Source organism: Chlamydotis macqueenii, chromosome 1 (genome assembly GCF_036417535.1).
Source record: "Chlamydotis macqueenii isolate bChlMac1 chromosome 1, bChlMac1.mat, whole genome shotgun sequence".
In the NCBI taxonomy this organism is placed as follows: Eukaryota; Metazoa; Chordata; class Aves; order Otidiformes; family Otididae; genus Chlamydotis; species Chlamydotis macqueenii.
Window position 1 is genome coordinate 66,877,225 of NC_141556.1, and position 16,199 is coordinate 66,893,423.

At 38.7% G+C, this 16,199-nt stretch overlaps 1 protein-coding gene across 17 annotated transcripts in view; it reads left to right on the plus strand.

Annotated features, from left to right (window-relative positions):
* CAPRIN2 (caprin family member 2) overlaps window positions 1-16,199 on the plus strand; it is a 35,012-nt gene that overhangs the window by 10,319 nt on the left and 8,494 nt on the right. For 6 of the 17 annotated variants that reach the window (XM_086755184.1, XM_086755925.1, XM_086757455.1 and 3 more), the window contains exons 6-14: window positions 2,152-2,316; window positions 2,855-2,898; window positions 4,289-4,911; window positions 5,020-5,134; window positions 10,375-10,506; window positions 10,697-10,784; window positions 11,493-11,548; window positions 12,088-12,198; window positions 14,650-14,802. In XM_086755184.1, coding sequence (XP_086611310.1) covers window positions 2,152-2,316; window positions 2,855-2,898; window positions 4,289-4,911; window positions 5,020-5,134; window positions 10,375-10,506; window positions 10,697-10,784; window positions 11,493-11,548; window positions 12,088-12,198; window positions 14,650-14,802 — 1,487 coding nt within the window. Of the gene's footprint in view, window positions 1-2,151; window positions 2,317-2,854; window positions 2,899-4,288; window positions 5,135-6,016; window positions 6,080-6,383; window positions 6,495-10,374; window positions 10,507-10,696; window positions 10,785-11,492; window positions 11,549-12,087; window positions 12,199-13,906; window positions 14,018-14,649; window positions 14,803-16,199 lie in introns of all 17 variants that reach the window. The other 11 variants (XM_086758206.1, XM_086758982.1, XM_086763745.1 and 8 more) reach the window with 5 other exon arrangements.

The window sequence follows — 16,199 nt, forward strand, 5'->3', positions numbered from 1 at the left end:
ATGTTCTTCTACCAATCTACTAGCACCTTTTTGAGGTATAATAATGGTAGAAATTCAAAAGGTGATGCATGAATAGCTTACAGAACCAGCAGAGGAAAGCTTCTTAGATAGTTATGAGCAAATAACTCGTGGGGCTGTTCAGCTGTTAAGAGGAGGCTCTGGGGAGACATTATAGTGGTCTTCCAGTACCTCAAGGGGGCCTACAGGAAAGACGGGGGGGAAACTCTTTAGCAGGGCCTGCTGTGACAAGACTAGGGCCTGTTTTAAAATAGAGAGAGGTAGATTTAGGTTAGATATTAGGAAAAAATTTTTTTACAATGAGGGTTGTAAGCACTGAAACAGGTTGCCTGGAGAGGTGGTTGATGCCCCATCCCTGGAAATGTTCAAGGCCAGGTTGGATGAGGCTCTGAGCAACCTGATGTGGTTGAAGATGTCCCTGCTTCTTGCAGGGGGATTGGGCTACATGATCTTTGAAGATCCCTTCCAACCCTAACCATTCTATAATTCTATGAAATGGGTTAAGATTGGAAGACTTGTCCCAGCTGTGAAATGCTTAGTTGAGTATGCTGATTTGTATAACTTCAGTGGACCCAGGCTGAAGGTCTGACAGCATTGAAGATTCTCTGCTCTTGTAGGAATTCCAGGCTTATACCCATTGTCTAACTGCAGTCCAGGATACCACACTGAGGAAGGACAGTCATTAATGGAACTTGCTATGATTTCTAATCATGCATGGTACAGGCTTACTTTGACCTGTTACAAATGCCCTCATTTTTCAAGCATACCAAAATCTATGGCAATCTACATATATCTGTCTTTTAGTTTCAGAAACCCTGATTTCATACACATTCTGTGTTCTTATTTAGAACTTGCTTCTGAGGAAACTGTCCTTACTTGAGTTGTAGTGTCTTCCCTATTGCAAACAGACCTTGCTTGCCCCATTTACTCCAGCCTTGTAATAGCTGTGTGGCAGTAGTTGTTCATTTGTCATTGACAACGATGTTGTTGAAACCGTTAGATGAGAGCACTAATGTACCCTATCTAACTTCCACATACATATAACTAAACTGACTTAGCTAACTGAGTGTTAGCCCTTTTCATATAGTTCTGAATAAAGTGCAAGCTGGCCTTGTAGAGTTACAAGCTGGTAACTTAAGCCTTGGATCTCTTATTAAGAACTGATAGTTGCCTGGTTATCTTAGACTCTAAATTTCTGTGGCTTTTTGGCTACCATCTAAACTTTTGTTACTATTTTGTCAGTATCTCTATCCCTTTAGTGTCAATTTTCCATCCTTTTGTGTGCAAGCTAAACTTCAGATAAAGCTGTTATGACTTCTTATTAGTGTTCATTGCCTTGGAAGGAAATTTGTTATATCTGTATTAAATTCTAGGTACTGTTTTTGTTTATATGGTTGTCACTGGTAGGAGTGATCTTTCCCTCAGTATTCTTCCTGTTCTCAAGGTTGCCCTGTCTCTAGCTTCTCTGAAACAATTTCTAGTATCACTGCTACTCCCGAGGTCTTACTCTCTACTAAGCTTCTGTCTCTTGCATAAAAAAAGGGAACTGGACAGTACTAATTGGAAAGAGTACATAGTTAAGTTTTTCTTCAACCATGTCAACTTTAACTTTTTCCCAAACTTCAGAGGAATAACTTCAGTCTGGAACAATGTCTTGCTTCCACCCTGCCCGCCCTGGGTCTTGTTTTTTCAGTTTTTAGCTTTTCCTTCTGACACTTACCCTCTACTGGGAAGAAGTCTTGTAGGGCAGTTCCATAGAGACTTTGTTTAGCTTTACCTGTGCTAGAGTCTGCACAACATGTTTTTAGTATCAATGCTGGCTAGTTTATAATGGTAAACAAATCCCTTCCTAAGCATGTGGGTGACCAGGTGGCTCAGTGTTTACCTTGTGTGAGTTTAAACACAAGCTGCAGTCTTACCTCTGGATTGCAAAGATATTTTCAACTGTAATACATAAAGCAGTCTAACAAATACTTTACTAATACATTTTATTGCTATAACTTGGTGAGATATGTTGTCTTGGAGAAGTTGTAGTGTATATGAAGGGAGCAAGTAAGGAGCCTTGATCTGTAATCTGAATACTCTTCAATTTCAGATTTTCATATTTTAACTTCATGGATTTTTACTCTCCAGATAAACACATGAAGGACCTGTTATCCAAACTTCTAGACTCTGGCTACTTTGAAAGTATTCCGACTCCTCGCACCACTGTGCCAGTAAAAGAACTGGAAGAAGAAGTAAATAGAAAATCTGACAGAACAAGACAGATGTCAAAAGGAGAGTCTGTCAAAGAACCAGGTGGAATATTACAGGGTTCAATTTCTGTAGCTTAATGTTGGGATAAGCTTGAACTGAGCATTGACTTTGCATAGCCTGATGCTAAATCTAATCCTGTGCGTAGCTTACTTGCAATGTAGTAACTAAAGTGGAACCTGCAAGGTTTGCAGCCCTATACTGGCTAATATTGTAAAAAAAAAACAAAACCAAAACACCAAACAGCCAAACCCATTCATAGTAATAGGATATTTTTGCCTTCTGAGCAAACCTCCATGTTGAAGATGTGAGAATTATCTGGTATAGGAAATGTTACATATTACACTAACAAAACTATAGATACTACAAAAGGTTTCTTGCTTAACTCTAAACATCTGCAAATGTAAAACTGAATCAGAAAGTAAAAGCTTGTTTAAAAACTTATGTTGAAAGACAAGCTGAGCTTTCAGAATGTTTGGTTTAGCAATTGGCACTACTATTTAAATAGAATTACAGACTTGCTACTGTTTGGTCTGCCTTTCTGCATTTGATCAGTTGAAACAAATTAACATCCTTTCTCTAGAATCCATTATGGAGCTTATGAAGTCTGAAATACAACCACAGGAGGTAAGATACTATACTGCTAATTGCTTTCCTTTAGTATTGTGATTTATCAGAAACATATCTGCACTTCTGCAGCCCTTTTTTAAACTTAGAAAGGGAGTCTGAACAGCAACTTAGATGTTGCTTTATGTAGGAAGCATTAAAGACTTGGTTGCATTTCTATTTCTAACCTCAAATTCATGGCTTCTCTAGAGTGTTTTGGGATAAATGGGGCAGGATTACATGAAGCAGTATCATACTTTAATGCTCTGGCACTTTCCTGAATAAACAAAAGCATCAGCCTTTAGAGAGGAAACACTGATCTTTTGTGTACTATGAGACAGAGAAAATAAACATCTACTAAAGCTGTCTCTAAAAGCTAAGCTTATTGCAGTAAACCTGATATTAATGGGGCTGAGAATGATGTAGGTCTTTCTCTGATTTGTCAGAAAAGTAAGGATCCTAAGACAGACTTGTGTGCACAGGGGTGTATAGATCTGTTTCAACAGCCCTACAGACTTGTGAGTTAAGTACTCAAGCTTCAACTGGCAATAGCATAAAAACCGTTAGACTTGGTTCAGAAGGTGGGGAGGGGTGTCCTTTTGTAAGTGGAAATACTGGTTCTTAAAACGTTGAATCCCTGTTTCCCAAGTATCCCACTAGAGGGTGTGCTCTAGAACAAGCTTTTGTAACCTACTGGTAACACTGTTACCTGACTCTAAAGCTTTTCTGGTGACCTGTCAGAAAAAGCCTCAGCCAGTGAGCTTTATACATTGTTTGCTTCATATATGTACTTCCTGTTTATGACAGCAGTAACTCAGGAAAACTTTAGGACATCTTCATTAAACTCTCAGACTTAGTGACAGTAAACACAGCCTGAAGATGAAGTCCAAGTGGTACTAAATCTGAGAATCTGGTGACTTTTTGATATTTAAACTCCATTAAGAATGATGGTTATACTCGGTTATTGGAGTTCCAAAGGGTCAAAGATTTGGGGGGAGATGGTGCTGCTACACTTAGCAGAATGTCTACTAGTATAGTACCACAGCATTTTAGAGGCTAAGGAGGAGAGCTACCTTTATCAAAATCACAACTGAACTTGATATTGTCACTGGCTAGGAACATCAGTTAGCATTGAGGAGAAGGGTAATATGTTCACTCAGCTCAAGTATGTTTCACTTGTGTTGTTCAGGACTGTTTCATGCTGCTCTGTGGCATGCCAAGCAAAGCTAGTCTACAGTGTTGTAGGATAAAACCATGACTGTCCATGTAGTTTCTATGACTAGTGCTTAAATTGTCTAGGCTCTGCTTCTAGTCAGATATTTTCAGTAGCTGGGTGACCTAACTTAACTGACCTGAACTGTAGTAGCCAAATGTTTTCTTGGGATCCATTAAGTTTCTCTGGTCTATATAGTTTCTCAACAGGCGTTATTTGCCTGAAGCAGAATACTCTGTCAAGAAGAAGCCAGAAGAGCCCAAATCTTGGGAAGCTGAGTGTGCTAGAAAGCAAGAACCTCCAAAGTCCTGGGAGATGCTTGTTGATATTGAAGAGCAGACACAGAAGCAGAAACAGGAGACCTTAAAGCCCTGGGAAGCTCGTGTTAGGCAGCAAGAACAAAAAAGACCAGATTCTCCAAAGACTTGGGAAGCTCATGTTAAAGAGGAGGAACAGAAGCGTGAGTCTACAAAGCCCTGGGAGACTCGTGTTGAGGAGGAAGAACAGAAGAAGCAAGAACCTCCAAAGGCCTGGGTAGCACGTGTCCGAGAGGAGCAGGAGTCCCCCAAGCCTTGGGTAGCAAAGGTTAGGGAAGAGCAGGACCAGAAGAAACAGGAATTGCCTAAGCCATGGGTAGCAAAAGTTAGGGAAGAGCAGGAACAGAAAAAGCAGGAGTCCCCAAAACCTTGGGTAACCAAAGTTAAGGAAGAACCAGAACAAAAGCAGGAATCTCCAAAACCCTGGGTAACCCAAACTAGGGAGCAACCAGAACAAAAGAAGCCAGAGCCTGTGAAATCATGGGAAATTCCTGTTAGGGAAGAGCCAGAGCAAAAGAAGCAGGAGCCTGTGAAGGCTTGGGCTGCACATGTTAGGGAGGAGCCAGAGCAAAAGAAGCAGGAGACTCGAGAGGCTTGGGAAAAAGCTGACAGGCAGCAGCAAGTGTCATCACAGCAGTTACAGAACCCTCCGAAGTCCTGGGGAGCTGCAAGTGTTGGGCCAAAGGAGCAGATGGGGCCAAAGAAGTTTGATATGGAACCCAAAGAAGTGAGTTGGCTTATGTAGTATTACCTGTCATAAGCTTTTCACGCTAGTGTATGGGACTAAAGCTACCTATGAGCAGAGGCTTTATAAGGTGCATTTTGTAGGGCTGTATTTAGACTCAGTCTTTCTTGGGGGAAGTAATTCTGGCGATTGAAACTTATATATGACTAGCAAGGTGGTCTGCTTTGCTTTTTACATCAACACAGTATTGCTGTGTTTGAGCCTTGAATAATTGCTTTATGCATAAGACAGAAGAATTAACTTGGTTCATCCCCAGCTATTGGGTCTGTCCACTGTTATCAGTACAAAGCAGGTATGACTCATCCAGGGATCAAATACTTTGTCTGTGGCTGCATGCAAATAGCACTTCAGTAATTTTTTAGGCTTTTGATTAAAATAGCTGCTGATTCAAGAGAGATTTAACATCTAGATCAAGCAATACCAACTGTACAGGGGCTTAAATATGTATTTCCAGATGAATGCATAAGCCATACTGTCCTGGAGAGTAACAATAGCATAGTTTGGTTTAGAAATTTAAAATGAAAGTTATTGCAGGGCTTACAGCTGAGCAGGCTGCTAGCCTCTAGTTACGTTACCTTTCTCACCTGTGCTTGAGTTAGTACAGTTCTGATACTGTGAAAATAGGCAGGATGGTAGGCAAAGCAGAGTTCAGTTATGTCATTAAGAACCGTGTTTAATTAAGAGTTAGACTTCAAGAAGAAAATATGGGAACCGAGCAATTCTTCTGTATACAATGTTGTTATTAGCACTACTACCTTGTTTCTGCAAGAAGGCAGAAATCAACTCATTCCATATTACTCATAGCAAATGATTAAGCTTAAAATTTGTCAGTGAACTTGGCATAACTGAAATTTTCATGCCTAGAGGCGGGAGCGCAAACAGAAGGTTGAACATGAAATTAAAAGAGTAGGTAACATGCAGCACTGGGTAACAAAATGGGATTAAGGTGTTTTGACTTAATTCATCTTTACACTCAAGATGAGTAGAATCTTGTGTCCACTGGTGGTGGTGGTGCAGGTACAAACTCTGGTTGCCTCACACTAAGTAGCTCTGAGCACAAGTAGGTGTTGTGCACCCAGCTATGCATGGTATTACTGAAACTATTGTATCATGTGTTGGATTAGTCTCAAGCACTTTAAGATGCATTGGAATTTCTGGTGTCAGATTAATTTAAAGCTTAAATGCAAGATGCTAATGAGATGAGGCTTTTACTTTTGTACGGGGTGGAAAGACAGATGGCTTAAGTGGTGGACAAAACTTTGATGCAGTAAGGAAAAAGGAAGGTCTCCAGTCAGTTGGAAAAACTTGCAGACTGCCTAAGAATCTTCATAGTAATGTGCAGGTCTGCAAGTCAGTCAAATTAAACTAAATGGAGTGTTGGAATGTAAGGTTGCTTAATCTGGGTTACTGAATTAAGTAAACAAAGCACACTTTTAGAGTATACAGACTTTGATTTACATAATAGACCATAGTGAAACACCAGCTGGCTATATTTTTGACAACTCCTAGTATCAAAAGTATATTGAATGGGTGAAAATAGTCTATTGTCAAAGTAGCTAGTTTCCATAACCATCTTTTCAAATAAGTATGTCTTCATTTGACTTGATGTATGTATAAAGAACAATTAAAATAATATTTTAAAACTTTTGGATAATGAAACTGATCTTGCTTTTGCTTGTATGAAGAAAGTAGAAGCAATGCAGTACTATAGCTGGATCCATTTCACTGCCAGGGAGAACCTGTAAATGACCTTGTGTGGGAATCCAGGCATTGTAGATAAAATGCCTATGTCACTGCTGCTTTCTGGAGTTGAAACTAACCTTTCTTTAATCCCTGAAATAACTTAGAGCTCTGAGCATCTTTTAATAATCTGCTTGGTTTTGAGACCTTAAAATATCTTTGTTTAACTTAATGGGCTATAAGATGCAATACCTAAGAAGTTGGGCTTAAGGCAGCAGAGTGAGTTGATGTGCAAGCCTGTTAAACTGTTATTCTGTTTAAATGTTTATGCAACCTGTGGACCAGAAAACTTGGGTAGGGCTGAATTTGTGGCCTGCTGTGTGAAAGCAAAACAGTTTGGCTTTTGCTGTCACGCAGTGGCATTTAATTCATACCTGCTGTGAATGCTGCTCTGAGTAGAAAGCAAATGTTAATTGTAATCTGTGTGGCACAGCTGGTGATCACTATTGTGATTACAGTTTAGGTGTCACCATTCCAGCTCTTTTAGTACCCCATAACTAACACCCCTAAAGAGAAATTGAGGTCCTGTATCATAGGATGGAGTTTTAGTAGTATAAGGTGGCTAAAATGTATATTAATAGTGTTATGTATAAATAAACCTTCAGTCTCTGAAAAAAAACAAATCAAGCTTTAACAGGCATGCCTAGTATATTGGCACCTTGACCAGTAAAATTCTGAAGTGGTCAGTGTGCCTTTACATTGGTTTGTGATGGTTTAACAGGTCCGAAACAAATTCTAAGTTTTTCAACTCCATTTTTAGTCAGTTCTCTGGATATATGTCGAAACAGCTTTTGCTGAATGTGTAAGTAGTGTTGAAGTTAGGTTTCAGAAACACTGTTATGACAAATTAGACCCTAAACTTATCAGTGCTGTGTAGAACTAACCTGAATGTTGCTTGAACCACTAGTGTTAAGTGATCTCAGCATGTGTAAGTTTGATGTGAGCTGGCCTGACAGGTTACAAAGAATCTGCTATCAGTTTGTAATGACTTCCAGAAACAGTGTTTAACTGTAGGCTAGAAAGAAAACGTGGTTTTAAACCATCTTAAGGATATCAAGTACCTTCTCTTTTTTAACAGCATCTCTTCTATAACAGCAAAAAACTGGAAACACTTTTAACTTCCTGATGCTTTTTCATATATGCTCTGTATTGCACTTGAATATTCTAGTTTTGAACACCTAAGTACTAGCAAAACAGCAAATCAATATGAGGTAACATCACTATAGCTACTTCTAGCTGGTGTATTTTAATATATGCAGGAACTGGAAAAATAACTTCTACAGAATAGAATCTCAATCTCTATATGTAACCCTGTATGCTTGCTCTTCTAGTTCAAGTAAAGAATGCTACCAGCATAATACACAGAGCATGAGCTGGGGAAGGATGTGAAGACTCAACAAATTATAAAAGCATACAGAAGATTGTATCATCGTTGCAACCACAAGTGAAGCCCTGCAGTCTCTTCTGGTTTCGTGCTCTTGAGGCTGTCTTCACTTGTTTGTTTAGTGTACAAGTCTAACTTATGTAGCTAGTGGACAATTTTCATAGCTTCAGACACTGCCAGATTTGAACTGGTTAGATGACTTAAATGTGAAAAGCTTCTGTTATCCATTTGCAAACATACAGAACTAGTTTGGTAGTGTACTTGTCTTACTAAACTGTAGTGAGGAGGAAAAGTGTAATAGAAGCATTAATCAGTTTGACCCATAATGAATTAACCATGACAGCAAGTGTTTTAATATTAAGTCTGCTTGTAAGTGAGGGCTAGTAAAGTGATGGACAGGAAGATTTAGGTTCCTAGTAACTTAATCTATAACTTGCTGAGATGTAACTTTATTCAACTGTATTTTTGTCCTGCATTTAGATTCTTAATAGCTTTAGTTCCTGTTGATTACTGGAGACTACAGTAATATAAACTTGCATAGTCAGTAGTTAGAGGTAGTGTTTGTGCATCGGAAATTCTAATTAAGGTAGAATAGTACAAAGCTGCACTCTTCTGGAGGGCGCTCATCTAGAATAGAGTAAAACTTCTCATAGCTAAACAAGTAGCTGTTGTGTGAGCCACAGATATTAAAAATTGAGTCGTCCTGTTAGTGAGGTGCTACATGTACATGGATTATGCTTTGTGAACCTCACTAAACCCTGCAAGCTTCTTCCCTGTGCATGCTATTGGAATTTCTGCAGATGCTAGTGATTAGTTTCAGGTAACTGTTGAAGAGGAAATGTAAGAGTGTATTTAGGTGTGTTGTCCTAGAATTGGACAAAGAGAATTTCATCAATTTGTTTTGAATTTAGTGTGACAGTTATGTCATGACACATACACCCTCTGCTATATAGTCTTCTAATGACTTCGTACAAATACTCAACTGTACTGCTATACAGTCTTCTGAAGCAGTAATCTCCTATTGCAAAGACAAATACTTGTACTGGAGAGAAGTAAAGGCTTTCACATGTTCCTGTGTGGCTCAACATTTGGGCCAGTTGAAATGATGCAACTGCTTGATGTCTTCAGATTTGCCTCCCTCTAGATGCATAGACAAAGAGAAGAACAGCAGAGCTTTAGAGAGTAACTAAAAATTTTGTCTTTAAAATACTTATAACAAGCCTACCTCTCCCTCAAGTTGCTTTCAAAAGACGTTAGACTAATTAGACAGTCTAATATTATTGTCACTCTGTAAATAAGAAGAATTCTGTTAAGGAGTTTACTCTAATGACTTTTCTGATACCTTAAGCTTGCCTATTCTGTGATTAAACATTTCCCTCTTTTAAAGTGCAGTGAGAACTAGTTGTGATGAGCTCTTAAGGGATCATCTGAAACAATCAAGGAATAATAAGGCCCTGCAGAAGTACTTGCATATCTGCAAAGTTAGGCTCCCATGTGTTTTTCATGCCAAATTTTGGAAAGTATAATGTAATACTTTCTGCAGGAGCTGGTGCATTGAGAGTATCTGGCTCTTTAGTGGAAGCACTTTGGTCTAATCCTGAGTAACCTGCTTGCAATGTATTTTTTTTTTTGGGTGCAGTTTCTTCAGAATGTCTGGAAATACCATCCTAATAAAACATCTGTACTTACTGACATGGGATCTACTGGGTGGAAGTATATTTTAAACCTTGAGTGATGCAGCTTCGATTTTTTTTTTTTTACATTTGTTTTGGCCTTCAACTTAAATATGTGGGTTTCCTTAGATGGAGGTGCTTAATTTTGCACTAAATGCAGGGAACTTACTGTCTTCTGTACATTTGACTGTAAGAAACTGAATGAAATGAATCAATTATGTGGCTTAACTAGTTGTGGCAACAGTAAGCTGATAAGCTGATTTTTTTTTTTAACAAAGTGAAAGCTTGATTCAGGGGACATCAAAAACAGCACAGAATTATTTGGCCAATGGTATCTGACACCTATAGGTTGCTCTGGAAGTATATTGGATAAGGCAGCTTGTCTTCCTTCCAGTATTAGATTTAATATTTTTTCTCCTTATTAGGTGCCTAAACCTGTACATCAGCCAGCTGCAGAATTTTGCTCTACTTCAACTCTTCCAAAAGATCCAGTATTGAGAAGGGAAAAACTTCAGGATCTGATGACTCAGATACAAGGGACTTACAACTTCATGCAAGTATGTTTTTTTTTCTCTACTGTGTGTAGCTCAAAGCTCTAGTTCTTACTGATTTAGGGAAACAGTGCTGACAATGTGTTTGTACTGACTGAATGAATCTAGCTGTAATTAGCTAACAGCAACTTGTCAAATTAGAATGTTTAATTAGAGTTTAATTTTTTTCTTCCAACTGATGATCTTTTTTCAAAAGGAGTCTATTCTGGATTTTGATAAAGCTTCACCAAGTGCCATTGGTTCATCCCAACCACCTTCAGTTACTCCAGCAAGTAGTCCTGTAGGTAGGTAATACAGTAAGTGTAAATTGTATGTAAGTTTTTGCAAACACTAACAGGGTTTGCTTGAGCTGAGATCAGTAGGTGTGGTGAAGACAGCTTGTCTAATTATAAAGAATACCAATGTCTGATTTTAAAAAGGCAGCTTGAGCCATTTACCTGCTTATTTGTTGCTGGAGGAGGCTTAAGTTGGTGCATCTTCCTAAAACTGAATGCTTGTATAATCACTGACTGGCATTTGCATCTGAACCCAGCTGCAGAATTGACATGCTGTATCTGTGTAACAAACTTGGTCTGCATGTGGTGTATATAGACACAAGCTGTGAATGAGCTCAGGATGAAGAGTAGTTATCTAGTTACATTTAAAAAACTAACTTTCTATAATGGGCCATGTTAAGAAACCTTGTGTTTTACAGCCCAAGAGGCATTCAATTACTAAGTTTATTCAATATTTAATTGCTTTTTAAATCTAGAAAGTGCTAGTAATAGAAATGTTTTTATCATTGAATACCTGTGCTCTTACAAAAAAGAAACTGAAGTTTTCAATTGGGTATACTTTACTTATGTGAAGTCTAAAAAGTTGCAGTGCATACAGTAAAAGTAGTGTGCATCTTTATACACCAAATGTTTTCAAAAAGTAAACTGCACACTGAAACTGTATGTTGTGTTTGAATTTAAAAGTAAATGTTGCTTAATGCATTCATTTTTTTACAGCTTCAAAAGAACAGAAACTGCCAAGTCAAAGTGATTTTCTTCAACAGCCCCTTCAAGTAAGTTGAAGTTAAGATTGTCCTGAAGAGGCAGAGCTGTAACCAAGGAATAATGTAGAGGTTATTCCCTGGAATAGACTTAGTACTTTAATTGTTTTTTCTTGTTGTCAATAGTTTTGTAACAAATTTCATATAACCTAGTAGCTTGCAAGTCATAGCTAATAGTTGTGTGCAGGAGAACATGCTGCTGCTTTCCCAGGTAGTGCATGACTTGATATTTATATAGAGATCCTTGCTTGTGCATGACTTTATCTTTGAGATCCTTGCTTATGCTAAAGATAGTGTCTCAAGCTTTGTCAGCCATGGTTAAGTCAACCTTAAATTCTCTTGCTGCGCTTGCGTATCTTGCTACTTTGGCTTTTCAATAGGTTTCCTTGCCACTAACAAGAATTCTTAAGAGACTGAGACTAACTGGTCAAAGCACTTCAGCTCCTGCCTCATTCTGAGGTTTACTTGGAGATGCCCAGAGTGTGACTTTCAGTGAAACCAAACATGTAAGAATCTTTCAAAACCTTGTCTCGTTTTTCTCTTCTTGCAAGGCTGCTGCTTCATCCATGACACTGCATGGTTCAAATACTTCCCTAGCATCTGCTGATCAGACTCTTTCTGGCTCTGAAACTGAAGACTTGGTGACACCGCAAACACCACAGGTAATAGACCCTGGGGCTCACTGGCATGGAAAGATCTGTGCGGTAGCCAGCACTGATAGAAAGCTCTGGTGGGGTCTCTCCTAAATAACTATTCTTAAACAATGTACTGAGACAGAATGGAAGTAACAGCAATAGTACAGCCTACATTCTGGAATACTTAAAGATAGTTGGAAAACTCTTCCTAATACTGCATGAATGTAAAGTGAACAGTCTGCCCCTTGAAATGGATATGATGTGGGATGAAAAATGCAGGCTAGAAAGCATGGTGTGTGTTCTGTGGGAACATATGAGCAGCATAAATACTTGCTTTGGTTACAGTGTAAAATACTTCTAATTACAATATAGAGGATGCAGAAGTTATGATGGATATTGTCATGAAATAGCAGACTTCTCTGTAAGCTGAAGACTGAGATGTGTTCTCTCAAGGACTAACTGAAGAAATGCTGGGAATCTGACTTCCTGATGCTCAACCAAGACCTCAAACTTAACTTTCTTAACTGTATTTATGTGCAGTTAAATCTTCAAGCAGCATTCAGATGTCGTTTAGAGCTGAGGATAGTGTTTCAGTTTATGTAGATCACTGTCTTAAAGATCTCTTGCTAAGTGTTGCTGTATTCGGAAACACAGCTGGCTCTTTCCTGTTGAACTCTCTAATACAGTGTAGGTGCATTGTAATGGGGGATGTCCATGCTTTTTTAAATGCTTTTTTTCTGATGTACATGCTATTAGTATACTGTGCATGTAGCATTTACTCTATTCCTTAATATACTGTATAGTTGAATATAAGTCTTGGAGTCTTGGCAGGAATATTAGTCTTTCTGCCTATTGAATCAGCAGTTTTGGCCTGGTTCTTGACACCTTCTCTCACTTCTGTAGTGTCATAAGACTTCTTGTGCTGATGAGGATTAAATAGTTTCGCTGTTTAATATGCATCCAGAAGACTTGTGCCATAACGTAGAATATATGATTTAGAAAAATGTTCTGAGCTTTTTGCAAACTTACTACTTGGAATTAGGATTGCTTGTGCCCAGCATATCTAGTCCCTTAGGCTTGAAGTGTGGTGTCTTTCTTTTCCAGTCCTGCTTCTCATGTACAGCAGTAGATAAGTTTTGTTTGGTTCAGCACAACCAGGGAATAGACTCCATGATGACAGTGCACTCTCCCAGTGTGCAAGTGCAGTTCTGTCTGCACCTGTGAGGGTGTACCTGGTGAGAATGGGACTGGTAGCCTTTAGCCCTAGGCTGTGTATCTAAGTATAAGCAACTCTTAAACTTAGCATTACATGTGTGAGCTAACTACAGAACATGCAGGTTCTGTAAACCAAAGTTTGTCTTGTGAAGCTGAAGTTTGACAGAACTTACCAGAAGTTTAACATCAGACGTGTCTATTTAGTCAATGAGAGAAGTGTGTGTCACAACTTCATAGTACATAACTGAAGCACTCTACAGTTTTTAATTATCTGAATTTGAAGGGCTAGTTGTACAACCTCTTGTGTAAGAAGGGTACTCTAAGTCTGTATCTCTAAAGCTAATTTCTTGAAGGCTTTGGCTAAGATGAATATTTAGTTCCTTACTTTAGACTTAATTTTTGTCATGGTCTTTCAAAACCCACTTGTTTCAACTTATGCACTGGTATTTCATAGCTCTACGACAACTCTGTGCTTTCTGCAATACTTTGTTATAGCAGGTGCATGTGTGGCTTCTTCTAGGCATCAGCATCGCTCCCTCAAGAGACTGAGAAATATGCTTCCCAGCCACTGTATCAGACAAGTCCGCGTATTTCTGAGCCACTGATACCTAAAAAGATTGAAATTGCCCAGGTGAGCTATCACAATACAGGTAAGGTAAACATGTTGGTTGTTGAAATGCGTCTAGAGCCTTACATGCCTTTTGACTTCTGATTCCTATAAATATTAGTATCCTAAATCAATGCTACATTTTGCTATCTGCACAGATAAGATTTAATGCTGGTTAATACTTTGTCTGGACAACTCAGCATTGTTTCTAATCTGAAACATAATTAAGTTGGGAGGGGAAAAAAATCAACCCCCTAAACTTCCTGAGTTCCTTTGGAAAAGAGAAGTCACTTTTAATATCAGCCAGAGAATCATGTTCTAATAAATATAACAGAAGGCATTCTATGTTTCCTTAGTGGTGGGGAAAAATACCTAATGTCTCTTTATTGTGAAATTATTACAATGAGTGGTATGTATAGTAGCTCAGGCACATTTCCCTTAATCAGCAGAGACTGCAATAGAAGTACTGTTTGCTGAGAATGCACAGCAAGATTTGAAATTGTAAGCAAAAGCTATTTTGTAGCTCTACTATGTCCAAATGTCATCCTGTAGAAACTGCTGACTCTTGTCAGTCTAGGCTTTAGAACAAATTAACTGCTTCTGTTACTGCCTGATAACTATCAAGTGACCTTTCATTACATTTGTTCTTCCCTCAGGCAACTATTCCCCTCCCAAGTGAGCCACAGTCACCATTGCCTACTTCAAGCACCTCCATGTCGCCAGTAGCACCAGCGCAAAGCTTCCAGTCTCCTCCAGCAAGTAGCAGTTCTGTCACAATAACAGCAGCTCCCTTCCAGGCTATGCAGACTGTAAGTATGCAGCTTGAGGCCACAGAAGAATAACTGACAATAATGCTAATAACTTAGTCCTAATACTGAGGAACTGGCTTCTCTTGATACAGTACAGAACTTGGTAGATCACTGTTCTATGTTGAAAACCTGACACTGCTTCTCCAGTGCCTTCAGAACTTAAAACATCATCTAAGAATAGAGGTCCTGGTTTTGCTCTGTATAGTCCTGAAATATAATACTAGGTTATCTTAGTAGCCTCAAGGAACTAAGGGAGAAATCAGACCTGAAATCAACAGAATTATAGCTGTGCCCTGAGGTACTTAATTAATAAGGTTCTTACCTGTGCCCTATAGCTGTACTTAAACTGTTATTATGCATAAATTTCAAATAATAAAAACTGCAGAAGAGAGGATATCCTGAAGTATATAGCTATTAAGACTAAAAGCCTTCTGAAGCCTGAATCTGTCTTGCTGCTTTTTTTACCCCACTAAAGCAAACAGTTTAAAACTCAATCCACTGAAATGATGGAAAATGTGTCCTTGTTAGGATTCACCAGTCTATCTTGTTTACAGGTAGCCAGTATAGATGTCTAGGGAGTAGTCCACACAGACTATGAACAGTGTTTCTTACAAATAAATACAATTTTTTCAGGCCATACATCATTAGTAATGTTCTCCACTAACTTTGTTACTGTTTAGTAATCTGCAGTACAAGCTTAGAGGGACTCAGAGGAAGAGTCTCCATGTAGTTGTTAATGTTTTGTTCCCTGCATTTGGGCTTATCTACTCCTTCTGATACCTTTTTTTTTTAGCAGATTCTAGAAACCCTAATTGAATGTTCTTGTTGAAAAGCAAGCTTAGAAAAGAGGTCAGAGATTCTCCAAAGGCATTCTCTGTGTTACCAAATGTACCAGTGCAGTTTCAATCTGTATCTTGCAGTATTGAGACATGTGGTAGGATTTAGTGGAAGAAGGTAGCTAATAGCCTTTCAAAGCACAGGCATTTGACTAAAACATCTATGACATCTTGGTATGGCCTGTAGGAAATCACTACCATGACTTTTTCTCTTTGGTTTTCTATAGCTGTAAGAGAGGTTGAAGTAGAACCTTCCTCAGAGGTACAGAATTTTGATATATGCTATAAGGCAAGTGGTGGTAGGGAGGTGGTTCTAGGTCATATCTATTTAAGTTATACGAAGTGGCTAGGTTTGTGATCTTTCATTAAAGTGGAGAAATAGCAGCATGCTATGATCAAGGAATCCGGACTCTTTCTGGGGACCCAGTCAGTAAGATAAGCAATCTGTCGTGACATACAGTGTCTTGGTCTGTCATTCTGATTATATCTGAACTTAGTGTCTGTGTTTAGAGTGCTTTTGATTAAAAAGGTATCACTCAAATTTAACTTGAATTAATGCTG